The 23,416-nt window shown below is 42.6% G+C and overlaps 1 protein-coding gene and 1 non-coding gene across 3 annotated transcripts in view; one reads left to right on the plus strand and one right to left on the minus strand.

Annotated features, from left to right (window-relative positions):
* The window catches only part of KSR2 (kinase suppressor of ras 2), a 462,507-nt gene that overhangs the window by 415,422 nt on the left and 23,669 nt on the right, over positions 1 to 23,416 (plus strand). For both annotated transcript variants that reach the window (XM_063454189.1, XM_063454190.1), the window contains one exon: positions 10,242 to 10,375. In XM_063454189.1, coding sequence (XP_063310259.1) covers positions 10,242 to 10,375 — 134 coding nt within the window. The remainder of the gene's footprint in view (positions 1 to 10,241; positions 10,376 to 23,416) is intronic.
* On the minus strand, positions 21,525 to 21,631 carry LOC134613174 (U6 spliceosomal RNA). The gene has a single exon (XR_010091197.1). It is a non-coding gene; the product is annotated as a U6 spliceosomal RNA (small nuclear RNA).

Consider the following 23,416-nt stretch of genomic DNA (forward strand, 5'->3'; position numbering starts at 1 on the left):
TTTTCTTTTTTTTTTTTTTATTCTTTATTTTGTCGTGACACAACGAATTGCATACACAGTTTGGTACCATATGACATTGGTTTACATCATTCGACAAGGTATAACATGGTTCAGAATAATCGTTCACCTGTCATGCAGTAGGGTTACTACAATATCATTGTACCCACATTCACTTAAGCGTACTATGCGGCTGTTATAGAGTGGCCTACAGCGCTTGATGCCTGATCCTAGCAACCCTCTTGTTGTCCTGTTGATGTAGTGTAACGTGCTTGTCCTGCCTTTGGTAGGTCCCCTGTGTTGCGACAGACTGTGCGGCTGTTACTTTTTCCATGTTTTCAATGTTTGCGTGCCTCATATGTTTGCTCCCTTGGATGTGTTACGTTGGTCAGCTATTTTGTTATGTCCAAATAGAGTCAAAGAAAAGAAGAAAGCTAGATCATAGGTTGGAAGATAGAAGTAGGAGTGGGAGGGGGAAGGGGTAGGGGAGGGGGGTTCCGCTACTGGAATCGATGGGTTACCATCAGGGCCTGGTTATGCATCAGTTTTCCAGGTTAGAGTTTTCCCAGGGTTCCCAGATTTTTTGGAAGGATTTGGAGGTGCTCCTTAATCTAGCTGTCAGGTCGTCCATCAAGTGGACTTCTTTTACTCTGTTAATGACCCCCGCTATGGGTGGTGTGCCTGGTTTGAGCCAGTCTGAAGCTACTGCCCTCCTGGCTGCTAAGGTTATCTTATGGAGTAGCTTTTGCTTTTGCCTAGTCTAGCCGTCGAGCGTCCTGCTTAATAGAGAGAGCCATGGGTCGAGGTCTGGAGGTCTGCCAAAGACCTGCGCCAGTAGTGCCTGTATCTGTTTCCAAAATGTGACCATATGTGGGCATTCCCACCACATGTGGACGTACGTCCCTCTCTGGCCACATCCCCTCCAGCACTCATCCGTAGGGGTCTTGTGCATTTGGTATAGTTTAACTGGTGTAGTGTACCAGCGCAGCATTGTTTTGATAGATCGTTCCTGGAGGGTAACGCATACCGACGAGGTATGGTTCGCCTCCCAGATCTCTTGCCACTCTATGCCTTCCACCGTGTCTCCTAGGTCCCTCTCCCATTGATCCGTATAAGCTAATTTGCCCCAGTCCCTTGCTTCTGAACAGAGGTGGGCGTACATGAGCGTTATCATGCCTTTGGGTATTATTTCTTGGAGGCAGATGCGCTCGAAGAACGTCATCTGTTTCCAGGCCGCCGTCTTTATGTGTGCCAGGTTCGCAAAATCCCTGATTTGTATGTATCTAAAAAAATCCGCGGGGGTTAGATGGCCCCGCTGTCTAAGTGTGTCGAAGGTGATGACCCCTGTTCCCTCATATAGGTGGCAGATGCGTTGTAAGCCTATTCTTTCTAGGTTTTTGAAGTATCTCGCTGTCATACCTGGGATGAAGGCTTTGTTGCGTACGTATGGCATAATAGGGGATGGGTCCGATGCCAACTGGTATTTAAGTTTGAAGGTGGCCCATATCTGAATAGAGTTAATGATAGACGGGCATGTGACCCTGATCTCGGGCCTGAATTCTTTGGGTACCCATATGAGGAGCTGCGGGAGATCAGCACCCATCATGAGGGATTCTATGTCTGCCCATTTGCGGTCCCCTGGCGGGGAGTGCCACATTGCTGCCTGTGATAATTGAGTCGCTATGTAATAGTAGCATATGTTAGGGAGTCCCAGTCCCCCTCTCGTGTGTGGCCTATATAAGATATATCTGGATATTCTATGTCTTTTGTTCTGCCATATAAAGGCTCCGATCGTCCTCTGTAGGGGTTGCAGGGAGGCTTTAGTGACGCGAATGGGGAGCGCCTGAAACACAAATAATATTCTAGGCAGGATGTTCATTTTAACGGTGTGAATTCGCCCTATCCATGAAATCGGCCTATCTACCCACGTCTCCATCTCTCTCACTAATTGTTTTATCCTGTTTTTAGTTTTCTACCTGGTTTTTGACTTCGGCTTTGTTTATTGACTCTATATTCTGGTATCCTGACTCCTGGCTTTCCTCATCGCTGTGTCCCTTTCTGTGTTCCATGACCTCGGCTAGTATTTTTGACTATTCTTTGTACGTTAAATCCGGCAATTCTAAGGCCCGGTAATACGTTACTTATTTGTCATCTGTGCTGTACAGTTCTACGTGCTGGATCAAACAGTAATCCTGACATTCCCTCTCCCAAGTCCAGAAGGTTTTCAGAGGAGCACGAGGAATCCCCAGTGAGGTGCGCCATGTTGTCCCATGTGACCCTCTGGGAGTTGCGGAACAATTCGCCGAAATCACAGGCTGGCAGGCACTTGTCTGATCTGGGTTTCTTATTTTTCCTACCCATGTCGGTGTTCCCAAGTAGGTGATTACTTTTGACTGTCTATTTTGCAGATTCTTCCCTCCTGTTAACAGCCTTTTCAGGGTATCCTTCACAGAGCTCAGGGAAGACGCGGCCATTCAGGTCAACAGCTAACGACATGTTTCTAATTTTAAGTCTATTAATGCTAAAAAATGTACAACATCAAGAACACTTTAACCTTTAACAGTACAAATGTAATTTATTTGTTGAAATGTCGTTGTGGACTCCAATATAGTGGAAGAACTACTAGACCTTTGAAAGCGGAACATTGTCAAAATATCCTAAACGGAAATAAAACCACCAAGTTTTTTCTCATTTCAACATACTTAATAAGGATCCAAATGTATTGATATTGTTGCACTTATAAATTACTGGAGAGATTGAGACATGATTAAGAGGTTGGGCAAGGTAGGAATGGATTGGGTTTATTATCTGAACACAAACACTTTCCATCCAAATGGCCTTAATGCTGATTTTGACATAATTTTTTGCAATCTATTTTATTTTATTACATTACAATATGTTTATATAGTTTTATGTTTTAATTTTTAATACATTACCTCTTTTCATGTTAGATGTATATACATCATCATAGAATATTTAGGATTTTTTTATTTAAATAAAAATGTATATCAAAGAATATCAGCATTTTTTTTAGTGCCTCAGATATTTTGCTTTTTAAATATTTTAAATATATATTTTTAAAGTAATCAATTTCTAATTATTTTTAGTATTTTAAATGTAATATTTTCACATTATCACCTCTTCAAGACAATACTTGTGTTCGAGGAAAATTTTAAAACTAGAATTGCTAATCCTAAATGAATTCCAATAAAAGCGTATTAATAGTGTAGTTATTATATTGTTTTAGTAGCTTATTCACAACTTTATTGTAACCAATAGTTTATTTTTATATTTTACTTACGCTTATTTCGATACAATATTTACAAGGTTTGATATATTATTGCCCACATCCAAAATGGTGGCCAATCTACTTCCGCCAAATTAATGTAACCTATATGAGATATGTTGCATGATACTATGATGCCCATTTCCAAGATGGAGGTTAAACTATTTCCACCCTTCCAACCGATCCCACGTATGATGGACCACATCGCTATGTGTATGCACATGTGCAATGCACCACTCTCAAGTGACGTCCGAGATACTGCCATGACAAGATATAAATGCACACTATTATCATGGTACATCACTTCCGAGTGACACCTGTGAGACATTACTTCTAGGTGATAAGCTGGAAAGGTTTACACCAACATGCATCGTACTGGCGAGTTGTCACTTCTGGGTGATTCTCGCCAATTATAAAATACAGACGGGTTTAATACAGATGCATACTATATGGACATACATGAAGTCACCTCCGGGCAACGCATGTAACTGGAACTGATAGTAGGAAACCAATGGACATCTTCAATCTATTAAATAACACCTGATAGTGCCTATAGTAACTTATAGTCTCTAAATATACTGAGATGATACAGGAAGCAACCACATCGTAAAACTCGTAAAGCGTGGTAACACAGCCAATTTAGACTTTTTTTTTTAATATTTAATATTTTGCTTTGTTTGTTTGATTACTTTTTATATGCAATAAGGTTTAAACTCCTTAATATTCTAAGAGAATTCTGGAGAATATCCTTTATTTTGCTGGCTTTCTGGTTCCACATGTTCTTGGTGGGGATTATACCAATAAAGCTCTAGATCACCAGAGTAGGTATTGCTGTGCTCTGTGTAAGTTGGATAACTTTTACCTTATACAGTTATTTTATTACATATTGCATAATTGGTATTTTTCTCTTTATATTTCCACATATTGTACTATTACTGGAGAACATCTATTATTGCTGACTACCATATATCCCATGATGAGGATTGTACTGCCCACATTGATTACAGCAGAGCCCTTAGTAGCTCTTAAAAGTATGTGTGTATATCTGTGTGTGTCAGAATTTGTGTATGTGTCAGCGTGTGTATCTTTGTGTCACTGTGTGTGTATTTGTGTGTCGGTGTGTGTATGTGTGGGTTAATGTGTATGTATATCTGTGTAAGAATTTAAGTATGTGGCATTGCATGTGCATACAACCCAGCAATCAAACACCAACACAACATGAAAACACATCCCTCCAATCAAACACAAACATTACAAACACACCCCTGCATTCAATTGCAAACACTACATGCAAGTACACCACGGCATTACAATGTAATACACCAGTACATGCACAAACTTACTCTATACAAAAACATGCTTACATTCAAACACAAAAAAACACTGCCCTGAAATACAACCCTGCAAAAAATTGGCAAATGGCATATCCTCAGCTGGCATAGCATTGTGAACTTGTACGACAGATGGGGATCTACCTTTTGGCCACCCTAGTTCTCTCTCTACATTAATTCCACTACTGGAAACAGGTGTATATCTTGTGGTCAGGCAGGATTCTGCTTTTCTATAGACTGGATAACTTCACTCACAGATGAACTCTTGTAGATTACCTTAAACCCCTTTTTCCACTCATGGGTCCTTCATTTTAGACTTTATATGATGCTCTTAGGAAACTCTATATGGAACCCCAAAGACTTGTAAAACATCTTAGTAGGTTATCCACACATAGTTTAGTCTTCTACAGGAAAAAAGCAATAGGTGTTTGCATGGAAGCAACCCTACAGAGACTTCTGAAAGTCTGTTTCAGTGGAAAAAGGGGAGGGCTTGCAAAGACAGAATTTTTTTGTAATTTATTTTATGACATACTCCCAATGAATGCATGCATAAAAATGCATGCATGTATTGATTGAGGTGTATCTACAAAACAGTGATTTCAATTATTTATTATGTGATACAGAATTTGTTGACGCTATATAAATATAATAATAACAACAATAATTTGTCTCATATGGGCACTGGAGTGTTCCTTTACTCCTGCAGTTAAGAAGTTTATAAACTGGGTTTTAAGCTCATTAATTATCCTGAGGACAGGAGAAGAAGATCTTATCATCCAGGTCCTCTAGGCTTGTCCAACGTATTTCTACATTTTAAATTAGTAGCACCCACACTCTACATTTTACAAGATCCCTTATAAAAAAATAAAAAAAAACTTTGCCTTTAAGATGAACAAGTCATTGCCAGAGATACCTGTGTAACTAAATTTGCTCTGTGAAGTGTTCTAATAAATACTTTATAATTTAGTGGAATGAACCCCTTATAAAACCCATTACACATTGAGCAATGATAGCTTGTTGCAACATTGCACATTAAAAAAACGTGAAATGTCAATCTGTCATGTCGTCTAAAATAGTGCTTTAACTTCATGTCATTTATTGAGCATCAATAGCTTTCCGTTTCCTTATAGCTCTTTACATTATCAACCCCTTTCTCATGTATCTGCTGTGACATGGACTTAATCTATTCTCCCAGCCATCCTCGCTCTGATTTAGAAAGTGCATCACGTATTTTAAGGTTTGGCTAAAGCACAATTGCTTTTTTCTAGCCAAGGCAGAAGTTTGAATTATGATCCTGCAAACTCAAAAACAAGACAGACAGATTTAATATCACCATCCGAGTCAAAGAAAAGTGGGGAAGGGATTATATGTGCTTCAATCACTGCCCCCCTTGAAATAAATGAGTTAAGGTGATGGAGTATTCAGTCTTTTTCTGCTTTTGTAAAACACTTATAGATTAGAAAATTCTCCTCTAACAGGACAATCTCCTCTAACAGAAAGACAACCTCTTCCCAACCCAGTCTGGCCATGATCACTTTCTCCTCACAATGTCAAGAGTAGTAAATTGCATCCTATAGCCTTCTCTTTGTGACCTTAAGATAGTGCTTGTACCTGATACTCTTAATAATATTTACCCTTACATATCTATGTAAGAAAGCCAGAACCATTCAGAGATGAGGAGCAGCTTTAATAGTCATGCCAGTCTCATAGCAACTAACTGAGCTTGCTGTACCCACTCACAGACTGACAGAGGCGGCTCTAGACTTTATGAGGCCTTAGGCGAAACGCAAACATGAGGCCCCACTAACAAAAAAGTGTCACATATACACATTGATGCACTGTCTACCTATGTATGTGCGTGAGAGTGTGTCTGACAGAGAGTATCCTTGTGTGTGTGAATGTATGTCTCTGAGCATGTTTGCGTTTTTGTCTGAGACCCTATGTGTATGGGGTAGCTGCTTGAAGTGTGTTGTGTGTATGGGGGGGGGTGATGGTGAGAGGGAGAGGCGGGTGATGGTGAGAGGGGGTGATGGTGTGGGGGTGATGGAGAGAGGGAGAGGGGGGGTGATGGTGAGAGGGGGGGTGATGGTTAGAGGGGGGTGATGGTGAGAGGGGGGTGATGGTGAGAGGGAGAGTGATGGTGAGAGGGAACGGGGGGGTGATGGTGAGAGGGAGCGGGGGGGTGATGGTGAGAGGGAGCGGGGGGTTGATGGTGAGAGGGAGCGGGGGTGATGGTAATGTGAGAGTTAGAGGGGGGTAATGTGAGAGTGACAGGGGGGTGATGTGACAAGGGGGTGATGTGAGAGGGGGTGATGTGAGAGTGAGAGGGGGGTGATGGTGAGTGGGGTGAGGCTGGGGTTGGTGACGGAGGGTTATGCTGAGGGTGGTGGGAGGGTTATGCTGAGGGTGGTGGGGGGTTGATGCTGAGGGTGGTGGGGGTGGTGAGGTTGAGGGTGGTGGGGGTGGTGAGGCTGAGGGTGGTGGGGGGAGGTGAGGCTGAGGGTGGTGGGGGGAGGTGAGGCTGAGGTTGGTGGGGGGAGGGGAGGCTGAGGCTGGTGAGGGGGGTGATGCTGAAGCTGGTGAGGGGGTGATGCTGAGGGTGGTGGGGGGTGATGCTGAGGGTGGTGGGGGTGGTGGGGGTGGTGAGGCTGAGGGTGGTGGGGGTGGTGAGGCTGAGGGTGGTGGGGGTGGTGAGGCTGAGGGTAGTGGGGGGAGGTGAGTCTGAGGGTGGTGGGGTGAGGTGACACTGAGGCTGGTGAGGGGGGTGATGCTGAGACTGGTGAGGGGGGTGATTCTGAGGGTGGGGGGTGATGCTGAGGGTGGTGGGGGGTGATGCTGAGGGTGGTTGTGAGGCTGAGGACGGTGAGGTGGTGAGGCTGAGGGTGGTGAGGGGGGTGAGGCTGAGGGGGTGAGGCTGAGGGTGGTGAGGGGGGTGAGGCTGAGAGGGGTGAGGGGGGTGATGTTGAGGGTGGTGGGGGTGGTGAGGCTGAGGGTGGTGGGGGGTGAGGGTGGTGGGGGGTGATGGTGAGGGTGGTGGGAGGTGATGGGGGGTGGTGAGGCTGACGGTGGTGATGGGTGGTGGGGGGATGGTGAGGCTGAGGGTGATGGGGTGAGGCTGAGGGTGGTGATGGTGATTGGGAGGGTGAAGGGGGTGAGGCTGAGTGTGGTGGGGGGTGATGCTGAGGGTGGTGAGGCTGTGGGGGGTGGGGGTGAGGCTGAGGGGGTGATGCTGAGGGTGGTGGGGGCTGAGGGTGGTGGGGTGGTGAGGCTGAGGGTGATGGGGGTGAGGCTGAGGGGGTGATGGTGATTGGGAGGGTGAAGGGGGGTGAGGCTGAGTGTGGTGGGGGTGATGCTGAGGGTGGCGAGGCAGAGGGGGTTGGGGGTGAGTCTGAGGGGGGTGATGATGAGGTTGGTGGGGGCGGTGGTGAGGCTGAGGGTGGTGGGGGTGATAGTGAAGGTGGTGGGGGATGATGGTGAGGGTGGTGGGAGGTGATGGGGTGATGAGGGTGATGGGGTGAGGCTGAGGGTGGTGATGGTGATTGGGAGGGTGAAGGGGGGTGAGGCTGAGTGTGATGGGGGGTGATGGTGAGGGATGGTGAGCCTACCTTAATTTCCCTGGTGGTCCAGTGGGCTCCCTGGTGGTCCGGTGGCCACTGCTTCTGGTCTGCAGCTCCGCAGAGCTGCAGACCGTGTAATCTCGCGCGATTTCAGAGCGCTGCGGTGGTAACCCGCGGCAATGCTCTGATTGGCCAATTCTCGCGAGTCACTGCAGAGCTGCAGACCAGTGTCTGCGGTGGCTGGCCGGGCAGCCAGGAGGGGCCTCGCACCCGGCGGCATACCGGGCAAGCCGCCGGGCCCCCTCCTGGTTTCAGGTCCTCGGTCAGTGACCGAGGACCTGACACAGGCTGCCCACAGACGGTTTAGGCGGCCGCGGAGCCCCAGCCAGCGCGAGGCCTTAGGCGGCTGCCTAAACCACCTAATTAGAGAGCCGCCTCTGCAGACTGATATAGCAGATATATTAAATCACAAAAGTTTCAAAGGGAAACTCCAGTGCCAGGAAAACGATCCGTTTTCCTGGCACTGGAGGGTCCCTCTCCCTCACACCCCCCAATCCCCAGTTACTGAAGGGGTGAAAACCCCTTCAGTCACTTACCTGAGGCAGCGGCGATGTCCCTCGCCGCTGTCTCCTCCTCCGCGCCGCTCCTCCCTCTGATTCCGTTGGCCGGTGGGCGAGACTGATCCTGCCCACCGGCCGAGGAGACCTAATACGCATGAGCGGCAATGCCGCGCATGCGCATTACATCTCCCCATAGGAAAGCATTGAAAAATAATTTCAATGCTTTCCTATGGGGAAATGAGCGACGCTGGAGGTCCTCACACAGCGTGAGGACGTCCAGCGACGCTCTAGCACAGGTTTCCTCTGCTATGAAGGAGGAAGTTCCCTCTAGTGGCTGTCTGGTAGACAGCCACTAGAGGTGTAGTTAACCCTGCAAGGTAATTATTGCAGTTTATAGAAAACTGCAATAATTGCACTTGCAGGGTTAGGAGTAGTGGGAGTTGGCACCCGGACCACTCCAATGGGCAGAAGTGGTCTGGGTGCCTGGAGTGTCCCTTTAAAGGATCACTATAGGGTCAGGAACACAAACATGTATTCCTGACCCTATAGTGTTAACCCACCATTTGAGTGGCTTGCTCCCTCTTAGCCCCTTTAAAAGTTAATAAAACTCACTTTATTTCCAGCCTCGCCGGCCTAGGCCCCGCCCCATTGACGACATAATCAGAATTGGCGATTTTTATCCAATCCAATGCTTTCCCACGCCGAAATCCTTGGATTAGGTAAAATCGGCAAGGGTGCAGGGCCAAACGCCGTTTTGCCCAATCAGCACCTCCTCATAGAGATACATTGAATCAATGCATCTCTTTGAGGCAAATTCAGCAACCCCATGCAGAGCGTGGGGACGCTGAATGGCACTGCTGCCTACTGTGCATCACTGAGCCAGGAAGCACCTCCAGTAGCCATCTGAGGAGTGGCCATTTGGAGGTGTCCCTAGGGGCAATGTAAACATGGCCTTTTCTCTGAAAAAGGCAGAGTTTGCATGAAAATGCCTAAAGGGAATGATTCTACTCACCAGAACAAATAGAATAAGCTGTAGTTGTTCTGGTGACTATAGTGTCCCTTTAATGTGACAATTTAAGTTTAAATTGTACCAGAATTTCCAGCCATATTTGTGTACTTTTTTAGTTCTTTGGGTTCCTTTTCAGGGTTTCTCAGGTGGTAAGGACAGGAAATACTACATTTTATCTACTTTAGAGGTTGTTCTTTGAATTCCAGAGCATGTGGCTAGTCTGCAGATACAAAGGTATCTCTTCAAATACTCTTGGTCTTCTGGTTTTAGGCTTTACATACTGTCTGAACTTCTCATTATTGCACCCTTCAACTATTTCTTCCTAGTCATTGTAAATACTACATTAAAATATATCTCCATCAATGTTTCCCCTGAATTCTTCCTCTCCACTTTTCTGAATATAAATTTTAGAAATTCAAGAATAAAATTGCTAAAATATGTGTTTAGTTTTACTCCAGATCATTTGATGGTTTTAATGATGTTCCTACATATCTATTTCAGGGGATGGGCTATCTGCATGCCAAAGGGATCCTGCATAAAGACCTTAAGTCAAAAAATGTTTTCTACGACAATGGGAAAGTTGTAATCACGGACTTTGGTCTCTTCAGCATATCTGGTGTGCTACAGGCGGGCAGGTACTGTATGACAACTCACAACATGAACATAATTCTTGATTTCCCTTTTTAGAGTACAGTGTTAAGAAAATTGTCACATGTATACATCATGTTGGAAATACATTTCAAGGAACACTAACAAAAGAGAGAGTTCTAATACAAAAAATACATTGTATGGATTTTATTCAGGTTTTTATGCAGTATATAATGAGAATGCATTTGAGCCCACATTAATGTTGACATACAGCAAATAAATGTAAATCATGCATTTTTATAATAAAGGTACTTAAAACTAATATAGCAATCATATTTGGAAAGCTAATGTAATACTAGCAGTGAATGGGAGCCCTTATTCACTCCTCCCCCAACTCTGACGGTAATGGTATGACCCATTGGAACCTCTTTTACTGCTTGGAAGGTAGTGAGAAGCTGATATTTTCAGGATATTTGCAGACATTAAATGACTAGAATGAGTTCCTTGCAGATACATGTGTTCATCTACACTGTAACTCACACTAACTCACCTTCATAGTATAAATGAAGGTGAGTTAGGCTTGAAAATGTGTATACATTAAATTAATAACAAGGGTTGGAAGAGAGAGATAGAAATAGCATCAGAGTTTGGCACTGATCGGTATGGTGATATAGATGTGTCATTTCAACAAATAGCTTATGGAAAACAAGCAAAGATGTAAGTCAAAATTAGGGCATATCTCCAATTTGACCATATATGTTCCACAAAAGACAAAGGTATACATATGTATTGCTATGCTTAGGAGATGTAACATAATACAAATATGGGGTCTATTAGGTAGTAGGTCAAGCAATGCCTTGTCCCGGCTGAGCTGCAGACTGGAGAAACTGGCTCTCTCCCTCTATGGGCAGGCTGCTCAAGACAGTGCAAGGCCTCAGGCAGCGCCTAAATCACCTAATTAGAGAGCCGCCTCTGGCTTTGGGTTTAGGTGTTTTTGGAACCTGACATAACGTAAAAGGCCAGAAAACAACATGGTTATTTACTAAATTGAGAATTGAAAGTTAATTTTAAATTTAAGGCTGAGTAGGCACACTGAAAGCATAGCGGACTTACAGAATTTTTGTAGCAATTCTCACGTTAGTAAAAAAACATTTGTATGTTTTTCATGGAGCATCAACTTATTTCATTCGGGATTGCAGGAGAAAAAAAAAACCATGTCACGGAAAAAATAAATAATTGTAGGGATCTTTCAGTTTGCTCTTTCTCATCTTCTTGGATCTAGAAGAAGACAGACTAACGAGAATAGTCAATATTACCAGTGGACATGAAGTGAGTAGTTTCCTCATAATCAAAAAATAGATCCTTCTTTGCCCAAGAACATAAAGCTGGAAGGATGTTTGACAAGAGGGAACTAATCCAAGGACTCCGAAATTGTACTGGTGCATTGACTCATGAGTCAGTGAAATAAACAATTATTGATTTTTATTAGATACTCCAAATAATGGTGTGTGTGGGAGTGAACCATTACATGCTGTCTATATAATTCCTAATTTTCTATTATAATATATTAGATAGAGGAATTTAAGAATAGCATATTGCTACGCACACGGCAGTAATATGAATGAAAAGAACACTTAAAATAAATAAATGTGAAAAACAACTCCCACAGATGATGTTAACTAATGATTATACATTTATTGTCTAGCCGAATGATATTACAGCTCAAGATTTTAATGTCGCTTGTGCCTCCATCATCATCCCAGGTACATTTATTCTTAGTATATTAAGCAGAGGGACACAACACTTGTTTCTTCTAGGTAAGCTAAAAAATTAGGTGAATAATCGTACAAGCAATGCAAAAGTAGCGCAAATTGTATAACTAAATTACAGATAAATAAACCGACAAATAAAAAAAATTAAATGATTATTGAAAAAATACTATCATTATTAATTTTATCACTGCTTAGGCACCCAAGGGGTTAAGCATGGAATTCCCAAGTGTGACCTGTTTAAGCATTGGAACACTTGATACAGTACATGCTCCAATGCTCATACCTTCTGCCATGCTTAAATATTTGTTAAGCTACAATACACAGAAAGCAATCTCAGTTTAACCCTGTACTGACTTTCTACCTTTTTTTTTTTTTTTTTTTTTTTTTACTATTTCTGGATATCATAGATACAGTTGCTTAGCAACGATTCCAAGCCAATTCTGTTTCCTCACTGCATATGTGTGTGTTTATACTCAAGTCGCAATCTGCATTGTATTTGTAATGCAGATCTTAACCTATAGTTATATTTTCACGCTAAGTGCAGGGTATGTGAGATAGAATGGATTTGCTACACTAATGAACAAGTTAGGTCCGGAAATATTTGGACACTGACACAAGTTTTGTTATTTCAGCTGTTTACCAAAATAAATTAAAGTTACAATTACATTTTGAATATGCGCTTAAAGTGGTGCAGTCTCTCGGCTTTAATTTGAGGGTATTCGTATCCAAATTAGAAGAAGGGTTTAGGAATTACAGCTCTTTAAAATGTAGCCCTTTCCTTTTCAACCAAAATTATTTGGACAATTAATTCAAAAGCTGTTTCATGGACAGGTGTTGGCTATTCCTTTGTTATTTCTTCATCAGTTAAGCAGGTAAAAAGGTTTGGAGTTGATTCCAGGTGTGGCATTCACATTTGGAAGTTGTTGCTGTAAACAACATGCAGTCAAAGTGGCTCTCAAAGCAAGTGAAACAGGCCATCCTTAGACTGCAAAAACAAAATAAAATCCATAAGACAGATAGCGGAACATTAGGAGTGGCCAAATCAACAGTATGGTACATTCTGAGAAAAAAAAGGATGCACTGGTGAGCTCTGCAACACAGAAATGCCTTGACATCCACGCAAAGCAACAGAGGTGGATGATGGTAGAATCATTTCCATGGTAAAGAAAAATCCTTTCACGACATCCAGCCAAGTGAAGAACACTCTCCACGATGTAGGCATATTATTATCTAAGTCTACCGTGAAGAGAAGACTTCATAAAAAAGCAAATACAGAAGGTTCACCACAAGGTGCAAACCATTCATAAGCCTCATGAATAGAAGGGCCAGCTTAGACTTTGCCAAAAAAAATCTGAAAATGCCAGCATTCTTTGGACAGCATTCTTTGAACAGATGAAACTAAGATCAACCTGTACCAGAATGATGGTAAGAAAAAAATATGGAGAAGGCTTAAAACAGCTCATGATCCAAAGCATACCATGAGTCATCTGTAAAATACGGTGGAGGTAGTGTGATGCATGGCTTCCAATGGCACTGGGTCACTAACGTTATTGATGATGTGACAGAAGACAGAAGCAACCAGATAAATTCTGAAGTGTATAGGGATATATTGTCTGCTCAGATTCAGCCAAATTCAGTGAAGTTGTTTGGAAAGTGCTTCACTTTACAGATGGACAATGACTCAAAACAGACTGCGAAAGCAAACCAGGAGTTTTAAGGAAGTGAAATATTCTGCAATGGTTGAGTCAATCGCTTGATTTCCGTATAATTCTTCAGCGCTCTGTTTTTAACTCTAGCTCTCAATCCCCTTTTGAGTCTTTATACCTCTCTTTTCTGATCTCATCTCCAGTAGTGCTCTTTCTATAACAACTTTATCTTTTTAGTAAATATTGCTGCTGATATGAAACATTTCAGCTACTCCTGACTCAATATTAGCTCTCATCACACAGCATACTCAGGGTTAAAGCTGTAGGATACTGATAGGCTCCTTATTACCTTTGCAGCTGGCAATATAATTAATCTGCAGTAGTAATATAGAGTCAAGAAGTAGCTGACATGGTAACAGATGCAAAAATCATTAGAGATTGAAACTATCAGAATTGGTTCTGCTCTCAGAGTCCAAGATCCAGCCTACACTGTGAAGCTTTACAACTTTTCAACTAGCCACAGCATGGGTATCTGAGATCTCAGTCACCGAGCAACTCAAAGAAGATGGTGGGCACTGGCAGCTGAGCCAACACTATGCAATGTACAGTAGGAGTTAGTAAAACTATTAGTGACAGGCAGCACAGTGCTGCATACCTCCCAACATTGGGAGATAAGAACTAGTGACAGCAGTGGGTGGAACTAATGACAATGACAACACCTGAAAAGGGGAGTATAATTAGTATTGATAATTTTATTTTAAATCATAAAGGGGTCGCAACAATCTAAAATGAACCAGGAAGGGCCATTTTGCATTGCAAACTGTTTATTTATATACCCCCAATGCATGTTTTCTTTGAGGTATATGTACTAAACAGTAATAAAAATGAGTATTCCTTTAACCGTTGTGTTGCCTGCATATTAGTTAACCATTAATTCAGCTTATTCACCAACCTACCCCAGTGTGGCTATTGGGTTGGCTGCTGCTCGGCTGTCTGTTGGGTGGGCAGGGGTCAAGTCCTGGGGGGAAAAGCGTGGGAACTCACCCCAGATCCCCCCCCCCCCAAAGATACACTTGTATGCATAGACACACGCACGCGCGCATGCACACACACATACTGATGACATTCATGCGCACACACTCTGACAGGCTCACACACAAATACACTCACAGACACACAGACAAACACACTCACAGAAAAACAAACACTCACAGACACACACACTCACAGACAAAGACACATACACACACTCACAGACACACACACACACACACACTTCCAGACACTCACAGACAAACACACACACACACTGCCAGACACACACACTTCCAGACACACTCACTCACAGACAAACACACATAAGCTCACACTCAGACACACACACTCCCAGAGAAAGATACATACACTCACAGACAAAGACACATACACACACTCATACTTCCAGACACTCACAGACAAACACACACACACTTCCAGACACACACACTCACAGACAAACACACTAACAGCCACACACACATAAGCTCACACTCACAGACACACACACTCCCAGACACACACTCACAAACAAAGATACATACACTCACAGACAAAGACACATACACACACACAAACACACTCACAGACACACACACACAAACACACACACTTCCAGACACACACACACTCACAGACAAACAAATACACTAACAGACACACACACATAAACTCACACTCCCAGACACACACACAAACACTCCCAGACACACACACACACACACATACACTCCCAGACTCACACTCACAAACATACATTTTTACAAAATGCTTAACAAATGTCCAGCAGCCTCCCTACCTGGAGAGCTGGCGTGGACTTGTCCCTGGGTTCCAGTGGGGCTAAAGCCCGGCGGGCGGCTGTGGTGCCTGATACACGCGGCGAGGGAGCTGCTGGTCTGTCTTCTCTGCTCCCTCACGGGCTGTCTATCAATGCCGGGAGCCGGAATCCGGCTTTCGTAGACAGCGCGCAAGGGAGCAGAGGAGACAGACCAGCAGCTCCCTCGCCGCGTGTATCAAGCACCACAGCCACTCGCCGGGCTTTAGCCCCACTGGACCCCATAACAGGGGGAACACGGTGGTTCCTGCAGGAGCAACGGGAACCGTGTTCCCGCTGTAAAAAAAGTGCAGGAACGCCGTTCCCACGCGTTCCTGCAGGACTCGAGCCCTGGGTGGGCTGCTGGGCAAGCAGGCAGGTTTGCAAAGGAGGTGGCGAGGGAGCTTTGATTTTCTTGCTCTGCTCCCTTGCATGCCGCTCAGTGATTCCGGGGTCAGAGTGATATCATATTCCGGCTCCTGACATCACCGCAGGTGATACTATAACGTGCACAGCAGCCCACCTCAAAGGGTCCCAAGGTGGCCCGCCATCCAGCTCTTGGGCACCCCCATGAAACAGGTCTAAAACAACACCTGTCTGGGCATTTGGGGGTGGCTTTTTTGCTGCTCCCCTGGAGATAACAGCCCAAGGAGTTATATGGTTTTAGTGTTATACTGATAATTTGAGACTGTTAAAAGTGAGAAAGATGTCTGTCTTGGCGGAACAGTGGGACAAAGCCCACATTCAGAACAGTCCCACCTAAATTGGAACAGTTGGGGACCATGGTGGTGTAAAAAAGTCAATTTTTCCACCTTATCCTTGACCTCCCTGACTTCCATGGCCAATAGCATGCCTTCACTCATGGGCAGCTGAATCTGGTGCCTGAATAGCAACTCAATGTGAGGTCCCTGGAATTCCTTCTTAAAGGAGAATAGGCATGCAGAAAACCATAACAGATTTTTATTTCTCGGGAGTACTAGTACCCATTAAGTTACCGCAGTAGGATTGAGGCAAAATGTTTAGCAGGGGATCTGAAACTAGTTGGTTTCATCACCAGCTTCATTGGAAGGGTAACTTCAGCCACAGCTGAACCTAGGAGTGGGTAATTGTAGGTTACTGCACATTACACATGCACAGTAGTGTGATCTTTATAGACTCAATATTCAAACATAGCCTCTTATCATACATCAGGGAAGCAATCAATACAGAAACATTTTTTTTTTCTAAAACACATATAGGGCACTGAAAACAGCCTTTAACTGGTGAGCCCATATCCCACCTTTGGAAGCCCATTTCACCATCTGGGAGAATTTGCTGAACTCCTATAAACAATATTCTCAGCTCTGCTTCTGAAATCTCCCGCACCTCCTAATTACCGCTCTAGATAGAATATTATAGTCTACATTTTGCATTGTCTTTAGATTGTGTTATGTAAGCCAAGCTATAAAGCACTCATTAAGTGGGTGATAAAATGTTTTCTTTCTGTCTTTTTATAATTATGGTTCATCAAAAAAAAGACTACAAAAAAATTATTAAAGAGATAATGAAGAGATGTTTTATTGTCTGGTAATTAATTTGCAGAAGAATGGCTAGGTACAATAGTTATAAAATATTTTGTTGCATACAACACGGCACTTTCTCAAGTACTACAGATTGACGACTCAATTTACTAGTAACAGAGGAAACCAGACTTACGTACGTTTATGAATTATGTCTATATCGTTGGTACAATATACAGGTGATTTACTACATCTGTTGGTTTGTTGAAATTAAGGCATAAGATATCACTTGCAGCAGATGTTTTTGCTGGTGTTAGTCAGGAGTTTGAATGATGTAAAGAGAAAACATGTTATGCCTGCAAACAGCAAAATGTCTGGGTCGCCTATGTCTGTATTTTTGGGGTAGGGATGTGATGTAATTGTCATATTTGTAAGATCAGATGTTTCTGGCAGCCTTTGCCTTTATAGCTATTAGGTTTGAGCATCCCCTGCTCTAATATAGACCTAGAGGGCTTGCGAGTCACCTCGCCCCAATTGTTTGATAATCCCCCACCCACCAAAGTGTAAGGATAAGGACCATTTGCCAGGCTCATGCCTAGTTAAGCCCTTCCTCTACCACCACGCGTGGTGGAAATTGCAATTTGATGTGACTCTGCTGTTAAACAGCGGTTTCTAGGGGACCCCACGCTTTTTTAATATTATACATATTAATAAAATAAATTGGTGGAGAGCTGATCAACTGTTTCTTGTTACAATGTCTCATAGAACTGATAGTGGTCATTTTTAACATGTCTTATTTCTTTGAAGTAGATTTCACTAGTAAATCAAGCTGTTTACATTTACTCATTATCCCTTTCAAAAAAATGTATATTTCATATGGCAGGACGTATACCAAGTTACTAATAAGAAACATTTGAGATTCAATACAAGACTTGAGCGATATTGTCACAATGCTTTGCTTATTATTACTATTTTCCTGTATACTGGTATCCACATGACTAATACTAATTGTCTGAATTGTCTCATGAATTACTGATTATTTGAAGATGTTAATTACACATTCTCTAAAGCCATGTATGGTGGGTACATAGAAGTACAGGAGACAAGTGGTATTGTTCCTTAAATGAAAGCCATCATCTTGCAGTTTAAATATTTTTTGATAAGTAATATAATTATAACACTTCTTTAATGCAATAAATCTGAGTGCACCTTTTTTATATAAACACGAAGACATCATCCGTTCATCACAGCTGTATCAGTAAATGGTTTCCATTTATATTGAATTGATCAGAAATTGTCTTAAACTATTAGGCAAATAATGAATCTATGCTTTTTTAGAGGACTCTTTTTTTTTTTTCTGTTTGAGAGAAAAAGATATGAGAAAGCATGTGGACCCCATCCTCTGCTTTCTCATAATGTATTGTAGATCATAGAAAAGCAACAAGGAAACTAGATGAAAAATTGCCACAAGTTACATTTTGTAGCGCCGCTAAGATTCTGCAAGACTGAAATTAGGAATAGACTCCAGCAGAGAACACTTGGAGATTCTGCTTTGCTTCAGTTATTTATCTTTTTTGCCAGTTTTGCCCACATTATGCAGCTGGGTAAATAAATAGCCCCACTTGATTGCAGGGTTGCAGCCTTGACTTTTACAGTTGCGAAGTCTTTATTTACATTTGAAACCTGATTGTCTATAGGGAGGAGACATCAATCACCTAGTTTAAAGAAAGAGTTATTTTCAAAATGTGCACATTTTTGGCAGATTATGATAATTATTAGTATTAGTTATATAACGCTAACATATTCCCTGGTGCGTTAAAATGAGAATATAGAAAACAGCACATAAATGACAAAACAGATTAAAGAAAAGATGATTGAAGAGGACTCGTTTTAGGTAAGCTTACAATCTAGAACAATGGTCACCAAATAATACACCGGCAATTTATAGTTCCTGCTTGTTATTATCATCATTTAAAAAAATGTAAAATGGAAAATATATAAAAAATGTAATGGAATGTTACATTATGAAATAACAGTAGTTCTCATTTTAAAATGTCTATGTGAGGCGTGGAGCCAGTATCCAAACTGAGCAGACGCATGTTGCAGATGCTCCTGGGAGAATATTCTTAAGCAGAGCTATTGCCTACCTATTCCATTCCATTGCACCTCCATATCCTCTGGGACACTATGGGATGTCAATACAAAACCTCAAGAGACACCCTACTCACTGATTACTCCAATATAGGAAATCTACTACGCCAGATTCCTAGGCCGAATGCTCCCAAGATGGCAACCACTCAAGAGCAGTCTCCGGCTTCCTTGGAGGCCAGCAATGCGGATTTCTTTCCAATTCCTCTCCACCAACAGCAGCAGAAATTGGCTTTGTAGCCACTCTGAAGCAAGATCCAGTAAGGATCTTCTCCAGAATGTCTGCTTGAAGGCAACCATCACCAGATTTTTCAGAGGGAGCAACAATAGATACCTTAGATGCCAGACCTGGGGATCGGGCGAAGGACAAAAGCCTGCCTGCCAGTAAGGCAGACATAAAAGCTCTCCTCTCCAATATTAAAGCATTATTTTCCGTGGATATTTTGGTGGTGAGGGAGGAGATGGCCACACTGACCTCATATGACTGGATATAGGCAGTTGATAAAGATGTGGGTGACTTTAGGAGCAGACAGCAAGCTATAGCTAAGGCAGTAGCACAATTACAACAGCAGTAGCACATTTCTGAGACAAAACTGACCATATGGAAGACCTGCGCCTGCACCAAAATATTCAGATAAGAGACCTACTAGAGACTGTTCCCCTGGGGGAACTGCCTCATTCACTTAGGAGGCTTTGGACGCCAGTGCTCAAGGGCATAGTTATGGAAACACTCTTCAGAGTGGCCAGGTTTTCCTGGGCAGCAGCAGACGTTGCTTGAGACTTATTGTTGAGGTTCTGCATAGAGGCAGGCAAGGCCACAGTGATGGCCACAACTCGGGTCTCTCTGTCACGATTACTATATAACCCAACACGCAGAACTATGTAATACGCAATGAACAAGGATAACGTATACCGGGCTTTAGAATGGCCAGACTTAACATAAATAAAGAATGGTCAAAATACTAGCTGAGGTCAGGGACACAGGAAGAGACACAATGAGGAAACAAGCCAAAAGTCAAGGATACCAGAAATAAAGGAAAGTCAAAATACAAGCCAAAGTCAAATACCAAAAAGAACTAGAATAGGAACGCACTCTCTGATAACCAACCAGTGGAAACCACGACAGGGCACTGACCAAACGCTATTTTGAGTTTAAATAACCCTCCTAAGGCCATGATTGGTTGTACGTAGCCTTTGACCCCAAAACGTGCGTGCGTGTTGTTTGCGTGTCGTCACACCCACGTTGGCGCCATCTTTGTTGAGGACAGAGGTAGGGCTACATAGTTGCTCTGGACTGCAGCGGCCAATGTTTATAAGAACGCCGCACAGGTCGGGGATCGTTCCCCGACCTGCCTTAGGTTCCGATTTGCCTTAGGTAAGTTTTTATTATTTTGAACAATGTAAACGCATCGATCGGATGCGGCCATGCTGTATGGAGGAGCGGGGGACTGTGTCCTCTCCTTTTATGGGAATTTCTCCCGATCTTCTATTGCCTGGAGACACACACTTAGACTTCTAAGAGAAAATGGCATTGTCTAAAGTTTGAGACCAGGATGCAGGCTGAACATTGGCAGAAAACTCCCGGTCTCGGATTTCTCAAGGCAAAATGCCTTTGTCACTGCCTTGGGGCTTTCATGGCCTACTATGGCCTCTCCAGCAAGACGCACTAGGTTGTGGATAATATCCAGCCACTCTACTTTGGAGGAAAACTGCCTACTTCTATACCAAAATCAGTCATGGTTTGACCTGAGTTTGGTGAACTCTAGGGATAGTTTTAAGTCGCTTATTTTCCCAATGGTTTGCTTTTCTTCTTAGTTAAAATGCTTTTCTTTTCCTTTAAGTTCTTGATGATGTCCAAATGAATATGAATTATATCTGCAGTGTAGGTCTAAACCTTCCCGTTCTGCTTCTCATAGGGGAGTACCCCCCCCCCATCCCCCCCCCCCACACACACACACCACACACACACGATCCAGCATTTGACCAAGCTTTTAGGTGTGCTGATTATATTTAACAATAAACACAATAAACCACTGATTATGAATGTTTATTAATAAACTATCCCTACTGATTTAAAGATTAGCTTATGTGCTAAATATTTGTGTTTAAAATGTAGTTTGTATAACATATGTATCTCAAAGCCCATATGTAATCCTCTAACACAAAAATAAAACGAAATATTGCAGAAAAAGCAACAAAAAAACACGTCAGGGTGAGTGTGAATGTTTTCTTTGGACGTGGCTTTTTCATTAATACTTAAAAAAAAATGTATTAGTTTTTTTTATCTCTTTTAACTCTTCACGAATTTGTATGTCATCCTTGTGCAGGGGTCATGCTAATTTTTTCTGTATTGTTCCAATTTTAGTACATGTGCTACAAAGGTGAACGCTTAAAATGTTTCTTTAATATAAAACAATAATACAGATCAGTGGGTGTACAAGATGCAATATTTTTAACATTTGCACAGGGCACTTGAAGAGCTTTAGCTGGTCCTGAGCAGAGTGCATCTATGCCTGGTCCATAAACACAAGCACATTCCAACAAAAATACAAACACACAGATACGCAGACTTATGGACTCTCAATCAGACGCACTCAGAAACTCTTACAAACATTGTATTTTGTATATTTAATATCATCCTGTTCACATAGCTTTATTTCCCTATATTTGTTTCACATATATGTGGGTATATATATTTTTTCTTGTTGTACTCTTACAAACAAACATTTCTGTAAACACTCTCACATATAGATTCACTGAATCTCTTGCAAGCACTCTCCCAGACATACAATTTTACACGCACTCTGGCACTCTCGAACACACTCAAGGATCAGAGGGAAGGTGAACGTCTGATAGATTGAGATCGGACAGTCTATAGGATTGGTGTTGCCCTTTAGAAGACCATTATGGGAGAATTTGAGAGAAAATGTAATTGAGTGGAGTTGCTGAGTGCATTGCAAGTTACTGAATATTACATAAAGTCAGGATTGGAAAATGCATGAGGTGTGAGAAAAGTGACAGGTGACGATAAACCTGGCGACAACATTTATTACAGAAACCTTACTACTATGTGGCAATGGGGACTTCGAGTAGCATGATAAGAAGTTAGTTGCAGTGCATGTAACTGAGACAGAATAGGACAAGCATTTGAACTCTCAGTTAAGTAACATCTTGCTCTAGGGATAAATAGGAGCAATACGTTTAAGATGATTTGGAGACAGGCTGGATGAGGGGATTTAAAAAAAAAAAAAAAAGCTTGAGTAAAAAGATACCTCCCAAGGCAGCAAGCTTACAGGTTGAGTTATTGGGTGTTCTGATGACATGCAAGTCAAGCAACAATGGATAGTTATCTTGCAGAAGAAGAAAGATTGCTCTGCTTTGGAGGAAAAAAAACACCTTTTAGCAAATGGACAGACATCCAGCTTGAGAGACATTTAGTGATCTGTACCTGAAGGGAAGGAGAAAGATCAGGGGATTAGCCTATATATTTGGTGTCTAGATTGTTCTAAAAATCAATAGAACTAATGAAGTTGCTGAGAGATGCAGTATAAAAAGGAATTACAAGGGGGGACAAGAACTGAGCCACCTGAAAAAGGAAGTGGGGAGGAAATAGTGCCAGAAAAGCAGAAGCAAGAGGGAAATGTAAAAAGTTGTGACAGGTATAAAATTTGAGTATGTGTTCAAAAGTATTAAAAACAAAGAGACCAAGACAAGTATAACAAACATACGAAGTTGACATGCCTTTTTGTTAAAATCACAGCTGAGAAAATTAGTTTTTTCTGTCATGCCGCCATGTCAGAAAAGGACACAACTCTAGCACTGGCAAGTCAGTAGACCGTTGTTCAGACAGGTTCCCATATTTTTTTTATAGGATCCCCCGTTGTGATTTGCTACACACAACAGCCACTGTTAATTATTATCATGTGTGACAGACCGCCTGGCACCCCAACCAGGTACATCCGCAATCGCTGCTTCCTAGTAATCCGTGAGTACCATAAGCACCACACCGGACACCATAACCACCGTAAACCCCCGCAAACCACTGCAGCTTGGTTGGGGTCTCGCTGTCCTCCACACACCCTGGACCTAAAACCAAGATCCAGGTTCCAGTGGGTAGATCTCTCCTAGTCCAGAGAGCGAAGCAGGCTGCTCTTACAAGAGCAATTGTTGTGAT

The sequence above is a fragment of the Pelobates fuscus genome, chromosome 5, assembly GCF_036172605.1.
Source record: "Pelobates fuscus isolate aPelFus1 chromosome 5, aPelFus1.pri, whole genome shotgun sequence".
Lineage (NCBI taxonomy): Eukaryota > Metazoa > Chordata > Amphibia > Anura > Pelobatidae > Pelobates > Pelobates fuscus.